Here is a 19547-nt window from a genome sequence, read left to right as displayed (position 1 = left end):
CATTCTCCAGGATAGATCACATCTTGGGTCACAAATCAAGCCTACAGCAAATGCTAAGGGAACTTCTCTAAGTGATTTCAGATATCTTCAATCAAGATTTAAGAAAACTGAAATCATATCAAGCATCTTTTCCAACCACAATGCTATGAGATTAGAAATCAATTACAGGAAAAAACCTGAAAAAAACACAAACACATGGAGGCTAAACAATACACTACTAAATAACCAAGAGATCACTGAAGAAATCAAAGAGGAAATCAAAAAATACCTAGAGACAAATGATAAGGAAAACACAATGATCCAAAACCTATGGGATGCAGCAAAAGCAATTCTAAGAGGGAAGTTTATAGCAATACAATCCTACCTCAAGAAACAAGGAAAATCCCAAATAAACAACCTAACCTTACACCTGAAGAAACCAGAGAAAGAAGAATAAACAAAACCCAAAGTTAGCAGAAGGAAAGAAATTATAAAGATCAAAGTGGAAATAAATGAAATAGAATAAAGAAAACAGTAGCAAAGATCAATAAAACTAAAAGCTGCTTCTTTGAGAAGATAAGCAAAATTGATAAACCTTTAGCCAGATTCATCAAGTAAAAGAGAGAAAGGACTCAAATCAATAAAATTAGAAATGAAATGGGAGAAGTTACAATGGACACCGCAGAAATAAAAGGCACCATAAGAGACTACTACATGCAACTATATGCCAATAAAATGGACAATCTGAAAGAAATGGACAAATTCTTAGAAAGGCATAATCTTCCAAACTGAATCAGGAAGAAACAGAAAATATGAACAGACCAATCACAAGTAATGCAATTGAAACTGTGATTAAAAATCTTCCAAAAGGACTTCTCTAGTGGCACAGTAGTTGGGAGTCTGCCTGACAATGCAGGGGACACAGGTTTGAGCCCTGGTCCAGGAAGATCCCACATGCCCAGAGCAACTAAGCCTGTGTGCCACATCTACTGTCAATGGTGAAAAACTGAAAGCATTCCCTCTAAAATCAGGAACAAGACAGGGATGTCCACTCTTGCCACTACTTTTCAACATAGATTTGGAAGTCTTTGCCATAGCAATCAGAGAAGGAAAAGAAGTAAAAGGAATCCAAATTAGAAAAGAAGAATTAAACCTGTCACTCTTTGCAGATGACATGATACTATACATAGAAAATCCTAAAGATGCCACCAGAAAACTACTTGAGCTAACCAATGAATTTGGTAAAGCTGCAGGATACAAAATTAACACACAGAAATCTGTTGCATTCCTATACACTAACGATGAAAGAGCAGAAAGAGAAATTAAAGAAACAATCCGATTCACCATTGCAACAAAAAAGAATAAAATACTTAGGAATAAACCTAAGGAGATAAAAGACCTGAACTCAGAAAACTATACAACACTGATGAAAGACATCAAAGATGACACAAACAAATGGAGAGATATACCATGTTCTTGGATTGGAAGAATCAACATTGTGAAAATGACCATACTACCCAAAGCAATCTACAGATTCAACGCAATCTCTATCAAATTACCAATGCCATTTTTTACAGAACTAGAACAAAAAATCCTAAAATTTGTATGGAGACATAAAAGACCCTGAAGGGCCAAAGCAATCTTGAGGGAAAAAACGGAGCTGGAGCAATCAGACTCCCTGACTTCAGACTATACTACAGAGCTACAGTAATCAAGACAATATGGTATTGGCACAAAAACAGAAATATAGATCCATGGAACAGGATAGAAAGCCAGAGATAAACTATGGTCAACTAATACATGACAAAGGAGGCAAGGATATACAATGGAGAAAAGACAGTCTCTTCAACAAGTGGTGCTGGGACAACTGGACAGCTACATGTAAAAGAATGAAATTGGAACACTCCCTAACACCATACACAAAAATAAACTCAAAATTAAAGACCTAAATGTAAGGCCAGACACTATAAAACTCTTAGAGGAAAACACTGGAAGAACACTGTGACATAAGTCACAGAAAGATCTTTTTTGACCCACATCCTAGAGTAATGGAAATAAAAACAAAAATAAACAAGTGGTACCTAATGAGACTTAAAAGCTTTTGCACAGCAAAGGAAACTATAAACAAGATAAAAAGACAACCCTCAGAATGGGAGAAAAAATTTGCAAACGAATCAACAGACAAAGGATTAATCTCCAAAATATATAAACAGTTCATGCAGCTCAATATCAAAAAAACAAACAGCCCAATCAAAAAATGGGCAGAAGATCTAAATAGGCATTTCTCTAAAGAAGACATACAGATAGCCAAGAGGCACATGAACAGCTGCTCAACATCACTAATTATTAGAGAAATGCAAATCAAAACTACATGAGGTATCACCTCATACCAGTCAGAATGAGCATCATCAAAAAAACTAGAAACAATAAATGTTGGAGAGGGTGTGGAGAAAAGGGAACCCTCTTGCACTGTTGGTGGGAATGTAAATTGATACAGCCAGTATGGAGAACAGTATGGAGGTTCCTTAAAAAACTAAAAATGGAATTACCATATGACCCAGCAATCCCACTACTGGGCATATACCCACAGAACACCATAATTGAAAAAGACACATGCACCCCAATGTTCATTGCAGCATTCTTTACAATATCTAGGACATGGAAGCAACCTAAATGTCCATCAACAGACAAGTGGATCAAGAATATGTGGCAATATATACAATGGAATATTACTCAACTGTAAAAAGGAACAAAATTGGGTCATTTGCAGAGACATGGATGGACCTAGAGACTGTCATACAGAGTGAAGTAAGTCAGAAAGAGAAAAACAAGTATAGTACAGTAATGCATATATGTGGAATCTAGAAAAATGGTACAGATAAACTGGTCTGCAAGGCAGAAATAGAGACACAGATGTAAAGAACAAACAATATGGACACCAAGGGGGGGAAGGGGGGAGCGGGGGGGCAGTTGGGTTGCGATGAATTGGGAGATTCGGATTGCCATATATACATTACTCATAAGAAAAAAAAATCAAATTGTTTACTTTATATGCAATTTATTGTATGTCAATTGTATCTCAATAAAAGTTCAAAAAAAAAAAAGAATGAAGCTGCTATAAACAACAACATAAAACTACCACTTTTCTAGAGCAGGTGTTGGCGAACTTTTATAAAGAACCAGAGTGTAAATATTTCAGATTTTGCCAAATAACCTCTGTTGTATCTACTCAACTCTGTCATTGTAGCCAAAAAGCAGCCACAGACAAAAGGTAAAGAAAAGAGCATAAAACTGTGGGAAAAAAAGAAGAAAAGACAACCCAGTGACCTGAGGGGAGGTTATGCATCCATGAACATGAACTCAGGCCATGAGAATGTTCTCGTGCTTGAACCGGGTGGTGGGCACGTGGGTGTCTGTCATAACGCGGTTCTCCATCCAGGGGGTACACGAACCACAACCACAGACCACATCTCCTCTTGGTTCAACAAATAGCTCTATTGGAACCATTTAAATAATTCTTTAAGAATCACGGAAACTTCCCAATGATCTCAGCAAGCTTCTCTTTCAATGTACAAATCTCGTCTTGAGGACAAGATGTGCAGGGGGCACAGTCCAATCCACCCGGGAGAGTCCAATCCACCCTTTGCTTTGCACTAGTTTCAACCGCAGTCTGCAGCCCGACTCCCAGCTGCTCTATGGAATCAGTTATGCCTTCTGGAAGGGCTCACAATCCCCCGTCCCACAGATCTCTGTCCCACCTGAATCCGTAAAATTTGAGTTTAGACCAAATCCCTTGAGGAATCCACAGAGGTCACGCGCCCACCCTGGACCTTGCTGTTCCCCATAACCACCCCCTCTCCACCCATCACACCGTATGTCCCACTCACTCCGTCGCACCCCCAGCCCTGTCGTGTCCACCATTCCCTTGTCACTTCATCTCCCTCCCGCCCAGCGTGGCGTGCCTGCCCCACCTGACACTCACTCCCCCGGACTTGCCCCCGGCACCTCCCCCCTCTCCCTCTGGGGTGGGGTCGGGCTGCCCAGCAAACCCCAACTCTGGTTTAATCCACTTCTTCACGTTCTCTGAGCCTCAACCTGGCAACTCAACTTTCCCTGGAGAAAAAGAAACACATGCTGACTGGTCTCATTTTAAATTTGTGACTGAGAATCCTTACGTATCCCGACCCCGGGGAGGGGGAGGAGCAATCCTTCGTCTTCTTCCTCCACCTGAGCCATCCACTCCCTCCCTGCTGCCTCCTCCCTGCCCAAATCTCTAATAGCCCTTCCCTCTGCATCACCCTCACTGCTAAGAATCCTTGACACATGGCTGTGCAGACACGCAGAGCAAGACACGATTAACCCTGCTACACAGAGAAGGAAATGCAGACACTCAGAGGGGAGACAGTTCAGCTGGGGCACATCCAGGCTCAGAGCCACATGCATGAGAGTCCCCTGAGGTACCCGCCCCTCCACACTGCTGCCTGCCTCCTGCTACAAGGATGGACTGTCCTAGCTAAGGATGAACCCTCTGCCCCTGCCTGAGATTCCAGGCCCCTCCCCCTCAAGTTCCCACAGGCATCCCTACCTTGTCTTCTGAGGGTTCCCATCAGCATTCAAACACCTTCAGAAACCACATCTCTCCGCTGCAGACCTTCCTCCCAATTTTCTGCTCCCCTTTTACATCAAAGCTCCTTGAAATACTGTCTTTACTCCCCTGTTACCACGTTTCTCCCCATCCTCCCTTGAAGGCACTCAATCACACTTTGACTGAAACAAAGGCAATGGTCCCTCTGCAGGCGCAATCTTTCTCAACCCACCAGCAGCAGTGCCACACAGGGGAGAACATCCCTCTCCTTGAAACACTGCCTGCCTGTGACTTCATGTCGTCACGCTTCTCTGCTTCCTCCTCCGCCCCCACCCCACCAGCTGACCCCCCTCAGTCTCCTCTGCTGGAGCCTTCTCATCTCTCTGGCCTCCACATACTGGAGATTCCCTGGACTTGGCCTTTGGACTTTCTCCTACCTCTCTACTCACTCCCTAAAGGGACTGTGGCCATCTCTTGAGTGGGACCACCCTCTGTGCATTGATTACTTCAAACTGGTACCCAAGCCTAACTCAGAAACCCCAGGCTTCTATACACAGTTGCCTACACTGAATCTGGGATATCCCCCCAAACACCCCAAGCTCCTCTTTCCACAGCTGCTCCCCACCTCAGTCAGTGGGGGGAGTGGTCTGCTCCACTGGTGGCCCGCTCCACTGGTGGTCCTTGATGAACGTGAGGCCCTGGAATTCACACCCTGCACGGTCCCCTTGTGACACTTTAATCAACAGAGTGGAAGTGACACAGTGCCAGTTTGGGGCCCTCCCAGGAGCTCTGAGCTGCTATGTAAGAATTTGGTTACCCAGCTGGACAGACCACATGGGAAGGATTCATGGAGACAGAAAGGTTCTAAGACCTCACAGGGAGAGAGAGCCCCAGCTATCCCAGCCACATCCCAGCCCACCAGATGAATGACAGGCACACAAGTGAGAACAGCAAGACCAGCAAAAGAACCACCCAGCTGAGCCCAGCCCAGACTGTGAACAGATAAAATGGTTATTTTAAGCCACTTTGTTTAGGGTGGTCAATCCCTCCACAACAGATCACTGAAACAAACAGCAGCTCTAATGTTTATTAGTCCAGTGGCTCGGCCTGAAATCTTAGAGTCATTCTTTATTCCTCTTTCGCTCATACGCTCCACCCGGTCCACATGCAGACAGGGTATCTGTAGCCTGCTGGCACGTCTGCTAAGCACACCCAGAACCTGCCACCGCCTTTGCCATCATCTGTCACCTCCTCCGTTCCCACCCCGACCCTGCCTCCTGCACGCCCTCGCCCAGTTTACTTTCCACACAAGAGTCAAAATCATCTTTTTAAAATACAAGGAAGGCCCTGCACTCTTGTGTTCAAAACTCTCCAATGGCCACCCACATCACTGATAACACCCCAAGCCCTCACAACGTCCGACGAGGCCCTCCATCCAGGCCCCTGCTGTCTTGCCACCTCAATTTCCTGCCAACCCACGCGAGTCACTCTAATCCAGACACAATGGCCTCCCTGCTCACCCTCAAAATGCCAGGCAAGGGCCACCTTGGGCCTTGTCCACTCACTGGTCCCTCTGGCCTGAAGGCCCCTCTACTACATGGTCACCCGGCTGACTTCCTCATCTTAACCTGGTCTTATTCCAGTGACACCCAGAGAGTGCTGTGCTGAGCACTTTATCTAAGAGGCTCCCCCCGCCCCCCACCATGTCTCCACTGCACTTCTCTCTCCACATTCTTGTCTTTTCTTTCTTGTTTATCATCTGTCTCCTTCCACCATCACACAAACTCCACGAGGCATAGATGCTAACTGTTTTGTTCACTGCTGCACAACCAGAGCCTAGAACAGTACCTGGCAGGTATGATACTCAATAAGCACATGTTAGATGAGACAGCACACACATTACTGATGGCTGCCTTTCACAGCCCTTGAAAACAAGATAAAAATGGTCATAAACCTCCAAGCTCAACATCACATCCTGTGGGTCCCCTTCCCTGGAGCCCAGGACTTCACAGGGCAGCAACTCTGAAAATACGTGCTTCTCACCTGCTCCAAGCCCTCCAAATATCTCCCATCGCCCTCAGGGTCAAGTTCACCCTCCTTCAACAGCCCACAAGGCTCTGCAGGTCTGACTCCAGATCCAACTTCAGGCTACCCTGTGCCCCACCAGCACACACACGCTCCTCCCCAGCCTCACCGCCTTGTGCTCTCAGGCTTTGCCCATGCTGTTCCCTCCACCAGGAATGCCCTTCCTCGTGTTCCTTTCACTACTGCCCACTCATCCTTCAGGCTCAACCTACATGTCCCTTCATCAAAGAGCCCTTCTGTGCCCTCCATCTCCTGTGGCTCCTCCTTCCTCCCTCCTGTTCCTCCCTGTGCTACCCACAACTTGTGCACGAGTAGCTGGCTATCCAGTGGAGGGACTCACCAGCAACTTGGGCTTCTGGAACCACAACTGAGGAAGGAGGACAGACAGGGTGCTTCTGGAGGCAGGAGCAGATACCTACATTGGAGGGGCCCAGTGAAAAATGAAAATGCAAATCCCACTGTTCAAAGTGATTAAGAATTTCAAGATAGCAACAGCAGAGCAGGAAACCAAGCCTCGGATGCTTCTGAGCATGGGGTGCCGGATGACCCCACTGGTCACATGCCCAGGAAACTGGTGACCACAGCTAACAAACTAAGGCAAAATGCCACTCAAGGCCCAGGGAGGCTGGTGACCCGTGAGCGCGGCAGTACTGGCCACCTCCACAAAGATGGAGCTGCACACTTATTTTACGGAGAGACCAGAGCTTCATCCTTCAGTCGAGGAAGGTAACCTCTCCAGGGTGCCTGCTCATTGGACCAAGTGCCATTCAGGCCAAGTTCGCCCACTGCCAGTTTAGCACAAGCTTAACTGAATGACACAGACAAGAGTCAAGAAGAGGAGAGGAGACAATAAGGAAAGAGATAGTCTACAAAGAGCAAATGCTAGAGAGGGTGTGGAGAAAAGGGAACCCTCCTATACTGTTAGTAGGAATGTAAATTAGTACAGCCACTATGGAGAACAGTGTGGAGATTCCACAAAAAACTAAAAATAGAGCTACCATGTTATTCAGCAATCCTACTCCTGGGCATATATCCAGACAAAACTCTAATTCAAAAAGACATATGCACCCTTGTTTTCACAGCAGCACTATTCAGAATAGCCAAGTCACGGAAATGACCTAAATGTCCATCAACAGATGAATGGATAAAGACGATGTGGTACACATATACAATGGGATATTACTCAGCCATTAAAAAGAATGAAATAACGTAATTTGCAGCAACATGGATGGACCTAGAGATGATCACACTAAGTGAAATGAGTCAGACAGAGAAAGACAAATATCATATGATATCATTCGTGTGTGGAAGCTAAAATACAACACAAATGAACATATCTACGAAACACAGACAGACTCAGAGACAGAGAACAGACTTGCGGTTGCCAAGGGGGAGGGGGGTGGGAGAGGGATGAAGGGGAAGTTTGGGATTAGCAGATGCAAACTATGATATACAGAATGGATAAAAAACAAGGTCCTACTGTATAGCACAGGTAACTATATCCAATATCCAATGATAAGCCATAATGGAAAAGAACATGAAAAAATATAAATGTGTGTATCACTTTGCTGTACAGCAGAAAGTAACACAATATTGTAAGTCAACTGTATTTCAACAACATTTACAAAAAAAAAAGGAAAGATATAACTTCGTCAACATTTTTACAGCACAGGGCAACAAAAGCCCAGAAGTCTCATGGGACAATAAAAGGTTTCCCTCTTCCTCTCACAAGTATTTCAGCTCATCAAATGTTCCCTTGGTTTCTGAATAACAGCTTCTTCCAAGTAAATAAGTCAATAAACAATAGATTAGAAAACTTTTTCTTTCTGATAGCCAACTAAGTGTTGGATAAACATGTTTGTTCTTTTAGGAAAAAGCAATGCACACTTCTCATGATTCTGGTATTTTAAAATGAGAGAGAGACTTCCCTGGTGGTCCAGTGGTTAGGACTCTGCACTTTCACTGCAGGGGGCATGGGTTCAATCCCTCGTCAGGGAACTACGATCTCACGTGCCACGCAGTGCAGCCAAAAAATCAAAATAAAAAAATAAAACACGAGAGCCAGAAGGTGATGTTTCTGTGCTCTGTTGGGTTTCTCCACATCTGACCTGGGGAACTTCAGTTACTCTGACAGTCTCTCTCCTGTATCACTCAGGAGCCTACAATGATGTTACAGAAGTATAAAACATGATCCATGATGCAAAAATGTTTTACATGGTGACCCAGTACACATGTATCAACAGAACTAAAAAGTTTCAGGTGCTGTACACGCTGGCATTTTCTACTGTATTTTATTTCATTTTTAAGAAATGATCATTTGACCCACTAAATTGGTTTTACAACCCATGAAATGGGCTGTGACCCAGAGTTTGGAAACCTGATTTGGAGTCACATTAGTGACATCACCACCCAGACTCCATCCCCCAGGCCTTCACTCAGGGTCCGTCTGAGTGGCCTACACCATCCCACTCAGGCTCCGTCTGAGTGGCCTACACCATCCACAGGAATCAGAGAGGGGGCTTTTTAAAAGGCAAGGAAAAAAAAAAAGGCAAGCACTTAAATGATTCTTTTAGCAAAAAGGATGTGAATTGCACGGCCAGGAGACAGAAATCAAAGGAAGGCAGCAGGATGTCAGCTTGGTGTATGGAGTCCCGAGCAGAGGGCAGGGAAGGGGGAGATGGGGGAACCTTCCAGGTCATGCTGCCCAGCATGGGCCCCCAGTCCTGAGGAAAATGGTGCGGGCTCCCAAGATGTCAGACTCCCTCAGGATCAGACCCGTAAGAACATTCCCAAGAAAAGGCTTTTTTGTCCCCTCTGTGGTTCCCTGTTGTCATGTTCCTCTTCAAAGAGCCTCTCTCACCCGCCCCCTCCCTCTTGCTGGTCTGGCCTCCAGGTGAGCTTGTGGGATCCATACCCTTCCCTGCAGCCAAACAAGCCCACGATCCTCAAGGCAGTTTCCCCAGGATGTGCCGTCAGGGGCTCTGACCATTTCAAGTAGGCCTTCCAGATCTAGAACTTTCATTCCCAGCACACCCTCCCTACGGTCACATCCCTCCCTCCCAATGTCCTAATCAGGATGCACCTGATGCACCTACTGAAACCGAGCAGGACCCTGTGGAGCTCCTGGGCATGGAAGCCTCTCATACAGTTGTTAATCAGGGAAGGGAGGGGACCCAGAGACAAGGGAGGAGCAGCCAGCACACAACAGTGCAGCCTTGGGGCAGGGCCCGGGTTCAAGGGATACGCATAACAAGATCTTTGAGCTCTTCTGCACAATGATGAAAACCCTCAACAAATGGAAGATGTCAGTATCCTACATTCCAGAGCAGACCACCTGAGGCCAGATTAAAGGAGTGAAGAGCTTGCATACACCCTGATCCTTATCAGCAACCCCACCCTTGAACCACTGCTATAAACCTCCTCATCTCCAGGGCTGGGACACACAGTTTTGAGGGACAGGAGCTGGCGGTGGTCCCCTTTGCCTAGCAAAGCAACAAAGCTATTCTTTTTCTGCTTCACCTAAAACTCTGTCTCCAAGATGCAATCTGGCACTGGTGCAGAGAGGCTGAGCTTTCGGCATCAGCATCGGGACATGCAAGGGAAGCCAGGCGGGCTGGACAGCCAAGGGAAGGCACCTCCCACCACTCACAATGCCCCTGATGCCCCACACCTCTCAGCTGCATGCACGGCAGCCTTCCCTCTCGCCTCCAGAGTGAAGCCACTGCCTACAGGCACGGAAGCTTCACGTGGGCCATCGCCTGGCCCTCAGCATGAGGATACTGGGTCCTCTCGACGAGGTTGCCCAGAATGAGCGCAGCACCAACAAGAGGTACTGCACATCTACCAACCAGCAGGCAAACAGCTCTCCACGTGGGCAGTGAGGTCTGGATCATCAATGGGGTTAAGGCCAATGACAGCCAGCAGCAGGAGGTGGCCAGGTGCCCGGGGGCAGCGGGATGGAGGAGGCCTCACTCTTGCCCCCATCATTTCCTTCCTCTTGTTTTCTCTCTGTGGCCAATGTGCCACATCCATCTCTCTAGGTCACCTTTACTCCTCTCTAGGATATGGCAGGAGACAAAGAAATCCCACTGAATTGTGCTTATCATCTTGTGTGCTTTCCCTGCCCCTGGAGCATCTCAGCTCCTCCAGAGAAGCAAAGGCAAGGCTCATGCTCTGGGGATGACCGTTCACGTAAAGCATCCCTTCCAAGCAGCCCGGAACATCCATACTTGACTGCCGCGCTGATCTTTGGGGACCACTCTGCGTCCCCAGTCTCCCGAGTGGAAACACCTGTGAAGGGGAGATGCCACCCAGACGACTGGCCACAAGCCCCGGGGGACACAGCCACCTACCTTGGTCAGATCCATTCCAAGTTTGAGCTGAGAAATGAGGTGAAGGATTATACTGCGCTGATCCTCCATGACGCCCAGCTCTGTCTCTTCCTGATCATCAGTGTCACTTTTCTCATCTTCGGACAAAACCAATTCAGGGCCCGAGTTTGGCTAAAACAAGATCATCAATAAAAATCACCAGCTGGTCCCGAGAAGCGAGAAGCCTGGCACCGAACCCATGTGCTTAGCTAGCAAGGGCAGAGAGCCCAGGCCTGCCCAGAAAGAGTTTCTCCATAAACCGGTCCTCCCGGCCGTGGGGCTGAAGACGATCTTTGGGGTGCAGGCCCCATCGTTAAGCATCTCAGGAGCCCGCTCATCTTCCCCTTCACCTGTGAGTGAACCTTCCAGCCTAAGCACCTCCCCCAACAAGAAAGCTTCCTGCCCTCTAAGAAACTGACTATAATATATAGGTATGAGTCCCTTCATCTTGACTACTCCCAAACGATATTCTCCTGTTAACGTGTACAACCCAGGGCACTAGAGCTAATGTAAACTTCTCTGTTTACAAGCAAAAGTCAGACACCCCTGAAACTGACCTTACCTTATTTACGGGAAAATTTACTCTGAAGTTATTGCTACTCCCATTAGTTAATATCACTACAGCAAGTGTTTAAAAAAAAGTGGCTCAGTGCTGGCATTAATTTAGGGAGGGAAACAAAAATGAAAATGTGAAGAAAAATTCTGAAATTTTATAATAATGCTAAGCTTCCACCTGGCTAAGAGACCCTGTGCTTTCCTTGATGCAAGTTTGATTCATTCAATTGCTTGATTTCAATTGTCCAAATTACAGAGAAAGCAGGCAAGTTAATAAAATGTGCAAGGTGAACTGCTGAGCACATAATTTTCTAAAACCTAAGTACCAAGAACTCTGGCTACAGTTACAGCTATCCTCACAGCTCTGTTGAAAGAAAGAATCCCATTCACCATTCTTCATTTTATCTATGTTCTCATAGGACTTGTTTCTATGTCAGCAAAAGCACACCACACAAAACATTACAAAATTGTTTCTAAATACTGTTGACAGGTCAGACATAATGAACTTAACATACAGAAACACAGGAGCTCAAACATTTTAATATAAAAGGATACAGACTCGCCCAAATATCCACGCAAAAACGAACAATTTTCAACCTTATTAGACAGAACCATCTCATCTACTTTCAAAACGCAAAAGTTAGTTATTTAGTGATCAAGGTGTTTGTAATTGTCTGACCTGCATACACCTGCTGGCCCTTCCTCACCAACACTCCGGAGGAAATATGGTGCTCTTTCCACTGGGGTAGCATTTTTAAACCTCCAACTGAAATGGACATTTACCATAGACACACTTCTCAAATTATTCCCAAGTCCACGAGGCTTTCCTCCAGCCACGAGTCGAGTTTCCATCATGTGCCTGGTTCCCTAGACTCATGTCATTGGTGCTAAGTGACATCGTTGGAATGGTGCTTTGCTAGATATACTGAAATAGCTGAGGGCCCCTGACCCCCATCACGGTCCAGAGAAGACTAATCAGAGGGGAGTGTGGGACCATAAGCCACCCTGATTCCACAGTGGGAAGTCAGGGACAGAGGGACAGGAACCAGCACTTGCTGTCAATGCCTGGAGGCTTCCTGCCTCTCCTCCAGCTTCAGCTCCTGTGCTGCAGTGCCCGTGGCGGCCAAGGCCACTGCAGTCATAAGCCTGACGGGCTAAATCAGGGTCACCCTCCCACATACCTGCCCTCCTGAGCCCCCCGGCTCCTTCCCCCTCCTCTGGATTTCAGGTGAGTTTTAAAGGGTGGCTGTCTCCATGCACTGTGAGTTTGCATTTCCAATCAGTTGCCAGCAAAGCCAGAGAGCTCAGACACACTCCCTTCAAGGCCAAGGTGACGCAGCTGCTCCTTCCTTTGCAGTGACCTGTATTAGCAGACTTCCCCTCGACCTGGGGCAGCGAGGCAGGAGAGGGCAAGGCCTGGACACCTTCTGTGGGAGGGAAAAGGATAATCTAAAGCAAATCACGCTACCATCCTACACTCAAGGGGGTGAGCATGGCTTTCGAGGTCCTTACACATCTCAACAAGAAAGGGAACTCCATGCAAAAAGAATCTTGAAGAGAATAGACACATGCGCTGGTGTGTAACTGAGTCACTTCCTATACACCTGACACTAACACAACACTGTTATCAACAATACTCCAACACAAAATAAAAATTAACAACAAAAAGAGAGAGAGAGAGAGAGAAAGAGCTCCATCTGGAGTGCAATTGTTCCTGCTTGAAATTAGTTGCTGTCACAAAGTCCTGACTATAAACTAAACAAATCAATACAATAGCTCAAGTAAGTTTTATGAAGTGAAGAGTGGTTCTTTCTTCTGCAAGTGTGATTCTCCCATCTGCACACAAGCCAGTGCACGGGGAAATACCCAACCCTCCCACCCACTGCCACACTCGGGGGGAGATGCTTGCAGACCACTGGGACCAAACCTCTCCTGCGGTCTGCCTTCCTTGGAAACTAAACCCAGTTGGTCCCTGATTCCCAGAAGCCAAGAAGCCTTCTGCAAGATCCTGCCACGTCATACTAAAAACACACGTTACTGTGCACACAAACCTCTCCAGCTCGTCCCATTTCAATCAACATCACATTTCCTGTGTCTGGGATGCCGCCGGGGACTCCAGCAAAGAGAATTAGCGCCGGAGCACAGGCCCCAGAAGCTGGCTCACTCCAGGGTGACTGGCGGCCAGAGCTCCTGGGGGCCCTGAAGTCCTGCCAAGGGAGGAAAGGCCACATGGAGCCTGACACACATCCCCCCACTGGCACAGACCCTTAGCAAATGGTGCCCTAAGCTTAAACAAAGATCCAGCAACATTTCTGTCTCCCGCAGCTTCTGAAAACTTACATTCTCTTATCCAACCTCAAGTTTGGATCAGGGTTTAAAAAACAAGCCGGTTTCATTCATCACGTTGTTAGTGAACATCTAAGAGGACACCCCCAATTCCACCCACGCTGAAACTCAAGTCCATGTGCAGAAGGTGAGACCACCCTCTGGTGTGGGTACAAAATGGGGGTGTGGATGGTCTCTAACAGGGCACGCCAGTCTGAAGGAGGTCAGCTGGCCGTGTAAACACCAATCTGTGGGCACCTACAAAGCACCCATGGTTAATTAGCAGGGGCTCGGAGAAGTGGAGATTTTGAAGACCCAGGCTCGGATGGAGTTTTAAAGGCAAAAAACCCTCCCTTTTAGGGTCAAGGGTTTGCAGATTCTCCTGCTCTGATGTGGAATCCACAATAACGGTAACGGTCCACGGATCCAAGTCTGTTTTCCAGTCAGGCCCACGTGCTCATCACATCCTCACCCTCCCGCCCATCAAGTCCTGCTCCTCTCCTGGGTGCTCCTGGGTGCCCACACCCTCCAATCCCGATGGATTTCTGCTTGTACAGTGATGACAACCGTCCTGAGGTGATCAGAGGTGGCACGACGGTCTTTTCCCACCTCAGAAGAAAACTGAAAATGAGAAATGGCTTTATAATGCTGAGAATGTTCCTAAGATTCAAGCAGGAAGAATCTTTAAATTCCCCCCTTCCCCAGAGAGCTTTTCAAATGAGCCAGCCCAGCCGTAAAAATGTACACAAGCTTGAAAATAAAATGGAATTAGAACATGTTGTAAAGAGAAGCAGGCGTTGGAAAAAAATGAGGTTTTCAATAAAAACAAAAATTATGACTCAGTATTTGTACCACATGAGCACCGCAGGACAGGCTGTGCTACAACCACCCAGTGACTTCCACCTTGTTAGCACAGTGGGGGCGGGGGGGCGGGGAGGTCGGACAAGCAAAGTTGATGGATGGGAAAAGGGCACCGGGCAGCTGGGGTCCAGGGGTGCCCCCTGGCGGCTCTGCAGTGACCTGCGCCCAATAGACACTGGTTAGGAGATCTACCAATACCCTAGACATTTCATATATAAACTGTGTGTCTGGGCATTTTATGGAGAGAGGGTCTTGCTCTCCTTAGATTCTTAGAAGGGTATCTGCCCCAGGCTGACCTCAGGCCTCTCAAGGTCTGCAGAGTTTCAAGGTCGGAAGGGTCATGGAAGAGAGACAGGCTCTCAGGGTAGGAAGTGGTCAAATCAAAGACGGTCCCAGCACCTGCAGACGTGCCCCTGCCTCACCACCCACCTCTACTCCTTATCTGATACAGAGCAGCTCATCCTCGGGCCGAGGACCAAAGCCAGAAGCAGCACCATGACTGTTTTAGATTTATGTGGGTCTTGTCAAGGGGGACACTGGTGTAGGGGAGACACTAAACTTTGCTTGCATCTCTCCTTTTTTCACAAAACTTTAATTCTTCAATACAAATGCAAATTCCAAGCAAGATTGCCATTCCAACCTCTTTTATTCAATACACATATGTGATTTAATTACAGTTGGAGTCAGTTCCAGGAAAAAAACCCAGGAAACAGACATTTATCTTTAGAGTCCATTCAGTTCCCTGTTGGAGGCCTCACTCCACCCCATGCTCCCAAATCCACCCCCCTTCCCAGGCCTTGCTCCTATTTTCCCTTACTCAGACGGTGTACGTCTTCTTCACAACGATCTCTCCTTCTTTTTTAACTGAGACCTGGCCCTCAGACAGCTGCGGCCAGTATAAGCAGTTGGATTTATTGTACTAACATCCTCTTGAACCTAACGCCTGAAAGGGCTGAACCCTTAGACTCCAGGCATTAGACAGAGACCTGTGCACTACCCACCCTCCAAGAAGCATTTTCACTGTTGGGTGGAGAGCAGCTCCACAAAGAGCCCTGAAATCCCAGACGTGCAGTGTGAGGGGTCTCCTCCAGCAAGGATCAGGATGGACTCCTACAGCCATCTTTTGCCAGGTAAATAAGCATCCTGGAAGGGGTATTCTTATCTAGACAACATCTTCAACAGAAAAACATAACCTACTGAGCTCAAGTTAGCTGCAACTCTCCTGAAATTCTACTTGACCAAGACACAAAGCCAGCTAGAGAATGAACATCACATTCTCCTCTGGCAGCGACCACACTTAAGCTCAATCATTTTCAAAGCCTGGCATTTCTCCCCTCACGCCAGTACCTTGGTGTGGAGGCGCGGGGGGGCTGAGCCATCCCAAAGAAACTTGGCATTGAATGTAAGAGCCCAACGTAGCCCAGATATCGTCTTTATAGGAAAAGGGGGAATCCAGCCACGTCAAGAAGACTCTCTGGTATTCTGGGGGCCACTGAAAGGTGGGCAGTGGGGAAGAAGACTCAGAGTATCACCCCCCTGAGAAACCCTCAAATGACAGCAATGTCTTTATCACAGCAGCAGGTAGAAGAGTAACCAGGAAATGATGTGTCCTCCTATGTGACATGCTTCTCAAGCCCACAACTACACAGAACATGCAACGACATGCAATCACTTCCCCCAGGGGATTGCTCACTAGGGGATAAAAGTCAAGAGAAGTTGGTCTTCCAGAAAATTAGAGGTTTTAGAAAAAAAAACAGGAATGTGAAACATGGATAGAGGTTAGGGGGCCAGAGAGACTGGGAAGGCGGGTACATGGAGACAGACCAAGGGGACAAAAAAAGGAAACGCGGTGAATACTGGAAGAAAAGCAAGAGGGTCTGAGTGTCTAATAGGAACAAGTGCCCAGATACCAACAACCAAACCAAAAAAGAAATTTTTTTTTGGTTCTAATGATAATGGTGTTACTGTCTCTTTAATTTCTGGTCATTTTTTTCATCTCCATATTTGCACTGCATTTAACCAAGTTATCACAACCATTACTTGGTCCTCAGAGCGCATCGTCACACTCGTAACATTTTATCAATACATCCTAAGAAGCGCCGCCTGACAGCCCAAGGTCACAAGAGCTGGCACGGCTGAATCCGAGGACCCGGTCCAACTTGGGGCTCAAGTCAACAGCATCGGCAGTGCCGGAGGTCCCCCGTCTTCCAGCAACTTTCACTGGTCCTCATTCCCCAATAGGAAATGCATACCCCTTGACTGTCAAGTGCATGGCCCTCCCTACCACGTGTGTAGAACAATGATTCCCTGAGGACAGACAAAGATGTGAAGTTTGCCCTCTGAACATGCAGTGGCAGTTCCTGGGGACCTACTGTTCTCCGCACACTCAGCACAGGCGGGGTTTCTCCTCCAGAAGAGTCTCTCTCGTGCGTGTCTCTCATTCCCCAGAAGTAGGCCATGCTTGCTCGGTGGAAGGGCTCTCGGTCACAAGTCATGCCAGAGGGCTGCCGTCGGACACATGTCTTCGGATGGCGTCTGGCCTGGCAAATGCCCCTCAGCCCTGATGCAGGGCGGCTGTGGAAGGCTCCTCACATGTACCGTCTTCCCTGCAGAGCCACGTCGAAGCCAGGCCACCAACCGCGTCTCAGAGGCCACCCCCGTAGTTAGGGGACCTTATCTGGCCATTTGGAGGTAGGTACAATGAGTCCACTGTGCGGGGAGGACCCGGTGGAGAAGGTGGCTCTTGTCCTCGTCAGGTTCAAGTACAAGCATGTCCATGCAGCCTGCTGGTCCCAGCTGCCACTTGGGGGATGGTGAGTTGGCTGCCACAGACATCATAATCCTTCTGCCGCCTCCCAGGGGACGCGCTGGCTTTCTGGCTCTACCCACACATACACACACATTTCCCACACTTGGCTCTCACAGACTGGAAGGAGAGATGCTCATCCTGAGCAAAGGGGCCGACCTGCAGAAAGGTTAATTTTAAATCAAACACACCCTGGAAGGTAGAAGGAAGTCACTTCGGGGGGGCGGGGGAATGTGTCATCAGCCAAGGTCATCGACATCATCACACCAGGAGAATTCAAAAGGCGCTCCTTTCATGACACGTGAGGCAAGCATTCAGAGGGAGCAGAATCGCCAGCCCTTGTCCAGTGTCTGCATGTCTGCTTGGAAATCATTTTAAATGAAGGCATAAAAGAAAGGAATTGTGAAGGAGCAAAGGAAACCTCAAGAAAGTACCGCGAAGGAAAAGAAAGCAGCAGCAAAGAAGCGGGAGGTGATTACTTGGCAGCTGAGGTTTGGGAAGCAGATCTGCGGGACCCCGGGCCCAGGCATGCGGGCACTGGGAATCAAGGCGGAGGGTGCAAGCTTGGTGGGGCAGGCGAAGTGCCTGCACTGCGTGTGGTGCTTTATGACTCCTTCTCCATCAGCGAAGGTCCAGCCCTTCCCAACCTGCCTCAGCACCGAATTCACAGCTGGGCTAAGGGCTCGGCGAAGCTCTGCGGGGTGCAGGGGCACGCCCACTGTGCCCTAGTCCTAGGGTGACACCAGCAGCATGGGTCACACTTCCCAACCCACAGGAAGCCCCTGAGGAGGGGATAAAGGTCACGAGGAGGAAAAGAAAGAGGGTGCATCACCTCAGCTCTGCAAAGCATCCAAGCATCCAGGGAGAGCTCTGAGTGGCGGCTGCAGGGAGACAGCCCTGGACATAAATCCCAAATCCACCACCTTCCACACGGCAGGCTGTCTCCTCACCTGTGAAGTGGAGATGGTACCACCCACCCCTCGGAAGACTGCTGAGAGGCCTGGGGGAGTCAGGACACAGGAAGTGGGTGCAGAGGGCACACTGAACAAAGCCTGCTGCTCTCGTGAGGCTGCGGCATCCTCCTGGGCACGTGGTGGACCCATGGGCACGGGGATCTAGAAGCCACAGCTGAAGTGCCCGCCACCCCGTGTGTGCTCATCCCCATGCCGGCAGCATCCTTCTGGAAGCTGCAGGATGCCGCCCACACTCTGTCCTGGGCCCTCCCGAGCAATGATGACACCAAGGGTTTTAGGGCTGCAAATACCCAGGCCCCTCAAATAGCCCACGGCCCTGACCATGAAGTAGCATCACGTCCTGGACCTGGGGTGGCAGCAGGTAGGGATTCATAGAAATTCAGCCCCCAACAAATCTCAGCCTAGGGTCACATGCAGATCTGGGAACCACAAGGGACAAACACACAGCAGCCAGGACAGGGAATCAGATAGCGCAGCCCAATCCCTGGCCTCAGGAGACCTGCTGTGGTCTGTAGGGAGCGACGGGAGGTAGGGGGCTGCCGTCTAAGGCTACCCAGAAAAGGTAGGGAAGAAACTCCCTGAGACCCACCCCAGCCTTCCTGGCCTCTGGTAAGAGGAAACGTGGTGGTTTAAGACATAACAGAGCCCACCCCTCCTTTAGGGTGGGCTGAAGGGTAAGCAGGCACCAGGCCTGAATGAGTTACCATTGCGCCGGCTGCCTTGAACGCAAAGTGCCACATGAGATACTGAAGACAGAAGGATGCGTAAGATGCGGTCTCTGCATTCAACCAGCGGGGACCTGCTGGAAGACCTTTCTTTCTCCAGCCCCTGGTGGGACTGGTAAGTTCCAACTCATCATTGGAGACTTCATTCGACCATGCTTCATGGGGCGGGGGGCGGGCAGAGGCGATGCCTCCATCCTAACCAGGAATCGCTGTCCGTGCCCAGTTCGGCACTTACCCAACTGTCTTTATGCAACTGTCCATCTATCTGCTTCCCTGTTGGAG

At 48.3% G+C, this 19547-nt stretch overlaps 1 protein-coding gene across 7 annotated transcripts in view; it reads right to left on the bottom strand.

The window, feature by feature from the left end:
• OSBPL10 (oxysterol binding protein like 10) overlaps positions 1-19547 on the bottom strand; it is a 312125-nt gene that overhangs the window by 28392 nt on the left and 264186 nt on the right. For all 7 annotated transcript variants that reach the window (XM_057706433.1, XM_057706434.1, XM_057706429.1 and 4 more), the window contains one exon: positions 11002-11151. In XM_057706433.1, coding sequence (XP_057562416.1) covers positions 11002-11151 — 150 coding nt within the window. The remainder of the gene's footprint in view (positions 1-11001; positions 11152-19547) is intronic.

This window comes from Hippopotamus amphibius, chromosome 13 (genome assembly GCF_030028045.1).
Source record: "Hippopotamus amphibius kiboko isolate mHipAmp2 chromosome 13, mHipAmp2.hap2, whole genome shotgun sequence".
Classification (NCBI taxonomy): Eukaryota; Metazoa; Chordata; class Mammalia; order Artiodactyla; family Hippopotamidae; genus Hippopotamus; species Hippopotamus amphibius.
Note: the sequence above shows the minus strand (reverse complement) of the source record. Positions and strands in the feature narration are given on the sequence as shown.